The sequence below is a fragment of the Arachis ipaensis genome, chromosome B10, assembly GCF_000816755.2.
Source record: "Arachis ipaensis cultivar K30076 chromosome B10, Araip1.1, whole genome shotgun sequence".
In the NCBI taxonomy this organism is placed as follows: domain Eukaryota; kingdom Viridiplantae; phylum Streptophyta; class Magnoliopsida; order Fabales; family Fabaceae; genus Arachis; species Arachis ipaensis.
Genome location: NC_029794.2, coordinates 133,827,558 through 133,836,653, shown reverse-complemented (window position 1 = coordinate 133,836,653; position 9,096 = coordinate 133,827,558). Strand labels below are relative to the sequence as shown.

Sequence of the window (9,096 nt, the reverse complement as noted above, 5' to 3'; positions counted from 1 at the left end):
CCCGGTCGACTTGAATGAGCCCGCAGGCAGCCCGTACGACACTTGGTTCGGGATGGGGGGACGCCACCATCTGCATTTGGAGTTGGGGCACAGGAGGCTCCGCTGGGAGATCGGCGAGCGGCTAGGGTTAGGCGTCCGACTCGATGTGGCATAGGCTCGCACCTACTTGGTCCATTCGGAGGCGACCATGATGTTGACGGTGACCAGCAGTAGCGTCCGATTCTCTTATTTCCGACAGTTATGCATGTATGAATTATGACTTATTTATTTTCTTTTAGGGTTAACGACTTGTGACAGTTATATCTGTATTAGTTATGTAGTTATACCTTTATTATTTTTGTACGACTTACTGCGAATGACGATTATATTTTGTATCAATTCGATTATTTTGCATCATGGGTTTTAAACCCTAACATATAAACACCACTATACTCATAATCCGCTACAGGGTGTAGCGGATTATGCACAAATGCCATTTGGTCATAAACCGCTACAGGGTGTAGCGGTTTATGACTAACTCAGCCCTCAACGTAATCCGCGGTACCCTGTAGCAGATTACGTGCAATTGAATTCCGCTACAGGGTGTAACAGATTATATATAGTTGCGTTTATTGCATTTGCGTCTGAAAATTGCCAATGTTGTATTTGCGTAAAGAGTTTACTCATTCATTTTATTTGCGTAAATTGCCCAAATTTTTATTTGATTTTTTGCAACCTCTTTTGTGTTTGTGTAGGACTATTCTAGATTAAAAATACTAAAATTAGTCCCTAAATATTAGGCAAAGTAAATACTAAAAATTAATTATCAAATTAATCATTAAGTATCTATGTATATTATATATATGTCATATATTTTTTAAATAATGTAATTAGTTACTAAAATAATTAATTATTTTACTGCAAAATAGTTAAATTTATTTACAGCAATATAAATATCATTTTATGAAGAAAAAGAATTCTTTAAAACAAAAAAAAAATTAATTATCATTAAATTCATAACTTCCTTACGAGCTTGTTAAAATAAATAAATAAATAAAGAGTCGACAAGGTAAGTACCTTAAGATCGCGAGACAAAGGCATTGTAGTGGATAGTGCTAGCAACTTCCTCTCCCATCCCCCATAAGATTCTTGATTTCTTATCTCCAATTTTGCCCATTCATCAAGAAAAGAATCTTGCGGAATCACTATTTGATAAAGCTTCATCAAATGTTTGGCATTTTGTAATTCAATTCTCTTTTGTAATATCAACTTTCTTATTTGGAGAGCTCGAAACCATACAGAAAAGAGTTGCATCTGAAATTAATAGAAAACAATTAATAAGCAGCACTTGTTTGATAGAATTATTGGAACATAATTATGAAGCAAATCAATATGTAAAAGTTGATATCTAACGTTGGAATCCACTTGCACCAATTAGGTTTACAAAAATGCTATTCCTACATTAAAATTAATTACTAAAGTCAATTACTAATGTATTTATGTATAAATACATATATAATTTAATTTATTTTCTTCTCGCCGCCGCCGCCACCCTATTTATTCGTTTCTAGGGCTCACCGCCGCCGCCGTCGCGTCGTCCTCAGGAGACTACGCCGCTGAGCCGTCGCCACCGATTCGACCACGCGGCCACGCCGCTGCTCCGTTGGTTCTGCTTCTTCTTCTGAATCTGCTTCCTTCTTCTTCTTGGAGCTGCCGGCGCCGGCGAAACTTGGAGCTGCCGTCGCCGTCGCCGTCACGAGCCAGAAAATCTGTTTCTGCTTCGTCTTCTGCTTCTTCTGAATATGTTTCTGTTTCGTCTTCTGTTTCTTCTGTTTTTGCATCTTCTGAGTTTGCTTCTGTATCTTCTGGGTCTGCTCTGCTTATGCATCTTCTACTTCGTCTTCTACTTTCTGTTTCTGCTTGAGTGCTTCTGCATCTTCTTTGTTGAAGCTGGATTTGATTTGTTGAATCTGATTTTGATTTGTTGAATCTAGATTTGATTTGTTGAATCTGATTTGATTTGATGAATCATTGTTGGTTTTGTTCTTGTTTTGATTTTTGAATTGATGTTGATTGATTTTGTTCTTTTGTTTTTATTTCTGAATTGTTGTTGGTTTTGTTGAATCTGGTTTTTGTTCTTGTATTTTTAATTTGTTAATGGAAGAAGAATTTGTTTTTTCTAGAAGAAGAAGAACAAGCTTTTCCTGAAAGAAGAAGAAGAAGAACAAGAAGAATAAAATGGTAAAAAAAATTATAGTTTTGTCATTAATAAAAATCTTTTATTAAAAATGATGATTTTAAAATGAAATGTAACATTTTTAATAGAAATTGTTGATAGGTTATAGTAGAAGTTAGTTAGATGGTTAGCTGAACTCATACTTAGTAGTCTAAAATAGTAAGTTAAGAGTTAATTAATTAGTTGATGTATATAACTATCATCTAACAGTGAAAATAGGTGTAAATCTCTCTCATTCTAATGAATTAGTAGTTTTTATCACACATTCAATAAGTGTGTTCTCTCTCTTCTTCTATCTTACTTTATTTTCTCATTGTTCTCTCAAAACCTAGCTTCTTTATCATTTTTCTTAAACATGGTAATTAATGACTCAGATTAACGGGATCAAAAGGAAAAAATTTGGACAATGCATCAGATAATATGAAAAAAGATATTTATAGTAAAAGTTAGTTAGATGGTTAGCTGAGCTGGCACTTAGTAGTCTAAAATAGTAAGTTAGGAATTAATTAATTAGTAAATATGGTCTTAAATGTAATACAAATAGAAAGAAAAATATTGATTACTTAAGATCTTTTATATTTAGAAATGAAAATGAATTATCAAATCAAAGTAAATAATTATTCACTATAATATCTATTTAGTTGTTTTTTGAAAAATATAGCAAATATAGTTTAAAAGATATCTTTATCAACATATTTAAAAATTAGAAACAGTTGTGCTAGTTTACTCTATATTTTCTAAAGAGTATTGGACTCAAAGATTTGACATCATTTCACAATAAAACCATTTGAAATATATCTTGAAATGAACTTGGAAACATCTCCCATGGACATGCGGTTTGTGTGGAAATTTTTTCACATTAAGTTAGTATTTGGTGGAGAGACAAAGATGAAAAGACTGAGACTGAGAGACAGAAACTAAGAGACAGGGATTGAAATAAATTTCAGTATTCTGTTTGGTGCAAAATGGGAGACAGGAATTAAAACAAGAATGAAACTCTAATTTAATTTGCACAAAGGATAAAATTGAAATTAATTAATTGAAATGAAAGTATTTTAGGTATAAAATTAAAATGTTATTAAAGTTTCAGTCTCCATCTCTAAAAATTTTAGTTCCTTGTGTCCCTAATTTTTGGAGGTACTGAAATACTGAAATTTTAGAGATAGAGACAGAAATTTTAGTACCAGTCTCTGAACTAACAAACACAATATTGAGTCTCAGTCTTTCAGTCTCTATTTCAGTACCTCAAAATAAACGCTACCTAACCGAACACAGAAGCATGCATTTGGCAGCTGCTTTTGGCGAAATAATGGAGGTGAAATTTTTTGAAAGAAATCAGAAAATTATAATTGTAAAATTCTCAAATGTCTCTTTATAAAAGCTAAATACGTCCACTAAATCAATTTTAAACAATAATAACACCTATTTAGATTATTAAAATTAAATGAATCGCCAATAACATTGTAACCATTTTACTACTCTAGCTATAATAATATGGTATAAGTTTATAACTCTAAATCACTAAAATAAATTATATATGTATTATCCTACACAATAACTAATAATACCAATTATAATCATTAAAGCTAAAAATTTATACTAACATTCAAGTGATGTATTTGACTAATTCTGAAGCATATATTAACTTGTTCGATTTACATGCATATGACTTTTTTCAATTCATTTTAAATTTATATAATTATTATTTGAAATTAATAGTATGTATTATGTTAAAATTAATTACTTTTTATCATATAAATGTTTGAGAATATGAAACAAGTAACTATTGTTTAACTCCGTATTTTAATTACTCTTTTTAGTATAGAGAAGATCTAGGGATCAGCACTTTTATTAAAATTTAATTTGGCCAACATTTAACCATCAAAAGAAAGATGAGTAATTTCACACAATTAAAAATATTAATAATAATTAATTAATGACTACAAATCACAAAATTTGCTAACCCCTGACACTCCTCTTGAGATCACGAAAAAATCGTGACGGTCTTTATTCAATTTGTATAATTACATTATAATACCTCTTTTACAATCATTAGATCTTTTAACTACAAAAATGAAAAGTGCATATTCAGATTTTTAACTGGAAAGTTGTTACTCTTTACTCTCCATTACTCCATGCAAAGTTTGTCTTCTATTTTAAGCTAGGCAACAAAGTAGCGCTAATAGCTATTATTTTTGCAATGCCACGATGTCGTTTCACTCTCCCAAATGCAAGCACAAATTGTAACCCCACCCATGTGGTTGGTTTCACTCTCTATTGCCAAATGTTCCCTTTAATCACGCATTGGGGGTGTTGCCAAAATATCACACTTGCATATTTTGGAAACACTCTTATATTTATTCGAAAAGTGTTAGGTAAATAATGACTATCTTAAACAACATGAACAACCACTAATCAAATAAAAATATACTACATCCTAATTTAATATTACTAATTAAATTTAAGATTAATTTACTATTTTAACCCTATTAATTTACATAGTTCACACATTGTTCAAAAATATTGTTAGTTACCTATATTTTTCCTATTCATTAACAATTAAAATCAATTTTGATATACACCTATTATTTTTTTTCAACATTATAATATTTTACAGAACAATTGGTGATTTATTAGAACATACCTCGGCTACAGTTTTGAAACGAGCCATGGCAAAGTGAGCTCTAGCATTGATAAACCGCCACTGCAAAAGCCTGTTATGCAAAATCCTAAACCTGTGGTATCCTTCTTCTTCAATTACCGAAGCTTTTTTTTGCTTCCAGTAATTCAACACCTTGCTGACCACGCCACCGCCATTTGCTTTCGTCGGCGACTCAGACACCGCCTTTGGAACAAACGGAGAGCCAAGAGATGACCTTCCTGGCGACATCGCCCACGCAGAAGCCACCTTCTTCATCATGCCAGCTGGCGGTGACGTGGCACCCGAACTACTTTGCGCTGTTCTTGACGATCTTGAACGGTTATTGCCTCTCATGAATCTTTTGCTACTCGAGCTAGGCTTCCTCGTTGAAGATCTCTCGTTCGCCGTTATGGATATGGCTGCCGCGCTTCCACTTCTGCTCCGTCGAGAAGGAAGAGTGTCACGTGTACCGCGGGAAGTTATATCCATTGAAGAGATATATAGCATGTGTTTTGCACGGTTAACCGTTATAACTACTATGTAAAGGGATATATATTGATGAGCGAGCGAGTTTCAGTTTGTTGGAAGCACGAAAATCAAGAAAAATGAATACACGTCAGCACTCCATGCACAATAATACCTTTGTCCATATACAAATTATGCTTTATGTTAGGGAGTGTTTGACTGCCAAAGGGGAGCACGAATATAAATTGAATGTGGCAGAGATGAAGATGTTGAGATGGATGAGTGGTGATACGTGATTAGATAAAATAAGAAATGGAGATATAAGGGAGAGAGTTGGAGTAGTATCCATTGTGAAAAAGATTGTTGAATAGCGTTTCAGATGGTTTGGACATGTGAGAAGAAGACCGATAGAACATCCAATTAGGAGGGTGGATGAGATGAAAGATGGACAAAGGACAAAAGGCAGAAGAAGACCATCCATGAGATGGTCAAATGAGATCTACATATAAACAGTCTCTATGTAGACATGATACATGACAGAACACCATACTTAGTGGGACAAGGCTTTGTTGTTGTTGTATTTATTTTTTTTTTAAATGAAAAGTTTAAAATATTTTTTTTTTATTTTCTCAAATAAATTAAATGCGTAAAAATAAGATGTTAATTAAATAGTTGGTTCCAATTAACCCACAAAAATAAAAAATACTAAAGGATTAATAAAATTTATTGTTTTTGAACAGCAGTTAGTCATTAATATTTAAAAATATAAATTAAAAATATATTGTTAAATTATTAGACTAAAAAAATTAAATTAACAACTAAAAATAATAAATTTTATTGACCCTTCTTGAATATTTTTCCACAAAAATAATAGGTTAAATAAATCAGTCTCATTTTATTCTTCTTATAAAAAATAATAGGTTAAATAAAAGATAATACTCAAAGAGATACTCAAAAGAATAATCTATAAATAGCATATACAATTTAATTACATGTCCAATAATAATAATAATAATGTAAGAGTGTAAAATAAGAACTCAACTTAGAAATAAGAGAAAAAAAAATTGACAAGGATATATAGTGTGTGTTTGGATTGTGGTTGGTCAAAGTGATTTTATAGAATTGATTTTGGATAGAAGTAAGTTTGTGTCAACATGATTTATATTTGGCAATTCTTTACCAAAATTGATTTTGATAAAATAAATATTGTTTGGATAATATTAGTTAAAATCACTTTTAGATAGATAATTACTTAAAAGGACATGACATTAAATTATATTATTTTTTTATACATGTTTAATTTTTTTTATACTTTTTTCTTATATGTTTTTTATATAGTATATTTTTAATACTCTTAGTACTCTTTTTTAGTACATTATAATTTTTAACTATTATTATTATTTATGATTAATTTTTTTATTTAATTTATTTTACCTAATGGGATCAATAAATTCTATTATAAAAAGATAATAATAAATATAATACACAAAAATTATAACTATAAAAATATATAATGTCAAATAAAAAAATTAATAAAAAATATAAATAATAAATAATAAAAAAAAACTCATATAGAGAAGAATAATAAGAATTCTATGAATAATGCAATAACATGTATAAAGGATAAAGTTGGTAAAAAAAAATAAATATTGAAGGTATTGGCTAAAAGCACGTTAGTGCAACGGAGAAGCTAGAAATTATTACTTCTTGTAAACGTGATTTTATGAACAAAATCACTTCTGTGTTTGTAAAGAAGAAATTTAGCCAAACAAAAAAGTGAAGCTTTCAAGAAGTTCTAACGTGCTTTTCTTCTTCAAACGTGGTTACCAAACACACCCATAATGGTTGGTTCTAAATATTAACAACTTGTAGTTCTAAACCGGTATGATCATTATTATTGTTCCTAGTGGAAGAGGGTTCAGCCTTTTCTTTATTAGCATTATTAGTGGTTTTCATCTCTTGAATAGGAGGAGGATTTACAATAGTAATCTCTGAGCCAATATTATCTGAGAGTCTTCCCTTCATCTCTCTATGCTCTTGGCACAAAGCACACCAATGCAACCAACAATGTACACAACATGGGTCACATGGCGAGTTCTGTAATCATCATTCAAACAATAATAAGTAAGAAAATAAATATAATTACGAGTAAATAACTATTTCTGATCATAAAATATTTGAACGCTGACTAAATTGACTATAAAATTTGAAATTAAAATTATACACATACAAAATAAGTTTTGTTTAAATAATAATAAGTAAGAAAATAAATATTATTATTGAATCAAACACTACGGCTTATTTTGGATATACATACAGATCATAAGAAATAATTAAATATAATAGAAAAGAATATAAAATAAGCTAAGAATAATTATAAAAAATTAATTTTTAATTAATTTCCATAACTAACTAGAGTTTAAATTTAGAATTTAGGATAAAAAATTATTTCAAAAAATATACACAAAAAGGTATAGAAAAAAAATGGACAAAGATACATCTAACAAATTTTAAAATAATAATCCAAAATACCCAAAAGATTATTTCAACAACAAAGTTACCCTTCTCTCATCTAATTTTATGCTAATTTGACATGAAATTATAGTCACATAATCTTTATAATATCACAATTATAATGAAATATAGTAATATTCACCTCATGGAAAGAGCAGTTTTGACTTGAGAAAACAATTTTTAAAGCATATTAAACTAGTTTCTAAAATCTTTAGAATTTTTTGTTTTTTCTATATTTTTTTTCATGCGTACTTTTATCAATTTACTCCCAGCCAATAACTTTATTAAAATAGTAAAAATTTACGTATAGTTGTTTTTATGTGAATGTGATAGTAAAAAATTATTAAATAACGATTTAATTAAATTTGTTAAATTATCTAACGATTTTTAACTATCAACTTTATATGATGACAATTGTAAGTGAATTTTTCAGTATTTGATATTAATGATGCACGTTTAATGTATTAGTAGAAAAGAAATGATCGAAGGAAGGTGAATTGAATATAATGTTTATACCTTCAAATGATATTTCTTTTGCAAGGTTTGTCGAACTTGACCAGTGTAAATGCCACACATCCACCAACTAAAAAGCAAACCCTCATAAATGAGGAAGGCTGTTCCTGGATCTATGTAGCCATTGAAGATTGTGGTTATTGCTGCCAAAGCTGCTCCACCTTCAATAAAGATTGCATGACAAATGCATGGCCCTGTCCATGGAGTTTCTTCATTCAAGCTTTCTACATTCCGTCCAAATAATACACAAGGGCAAAACAACCCTGTCATGCCTGCAATCTTTTTTTTATTAATTATATATTCAAAAGTTTTTAACACATAAAATAGTCGCATCAATATTTTTAAAAGATGAGTGCTAGGAGACCAGCAGAATTTGTGATGTTTAGTTATCTTATCACTTTGTCAATTTCTTTTATTAAAATAATTTTTTCAATACGAAAACTATTAGAAACCAATTTAGATATATCACAACAAAGAAAAGAAGACCAAGTTTCATAAAATTTGTTATGTATGTAGTAATGTAATAAAGCATACAATTTTCATTATCTTCAGCACACCCAAAGATTCCAGTCGTCCAAGCTTCATCAGCAGGAGGTGCATAGCTTTCAGGCAATGGCTGCCCACATTCAATGCACTTCCGAACAGCCAACTGTAATTAACAAGATGTTCAAAATTCAAAATTAAAAAAAATACAAGCAAAGAATCATTATAATATTGACAAATTTAATTTTAATACACTGTTACTCTC

The 9,096-nt window shown here is 30.0% G+C and overlaps 2 protein-coding genes across 2 annotated transcripts in view; both read right to left on the bottom strand.

The window, feature by feature from the left end:
- Nucleotides 1,588-5,461, bottom strand: LOC110268502 (QWRF motif-containing protein 7-like). The gene is made up of 2 exons (XM_021114732.1): nt 4,860-5,461; nt 1,588-1,929 (listed from the first exon to the last, which is right to left on the bottom strand). Exons 1-2 carry the CDS (start codon nt 5,361-5,363, stop codon nt 1,588-1,590), a joined length of 846 nt encoding a protein of 281 aa, XP_020970391.1. The 5' UTR covers nt 5,364-5,461.
- The window catches only part of LOC107621242 (cell number regulator 6-like), a 3,846-nt gene continuing 1,656 nt past the window's right edge, over nt 6,907-9,096 (bottom strand). Inside the window, exons 3-5 of the mRNA XM_016323276.2 lie at nt 8,883-8,997; nt 8,352-8,620; nt 6,907-7,418 (exon numbers count right to left, since the gene is read on the bottom strand). Coding sequence (XP_016178762.1) covers nt 7,173-7,418; nt 8,352-8,620; nt 8,883-8,997 — 630 coding nt within the window. The 3' untranslated portion in view covers nt 6,907-7,172. The remainder of the gene's footprint in view (nt 7,419-8,351; nt 8,621-8,882; nt 8,998-9,096) is intronic.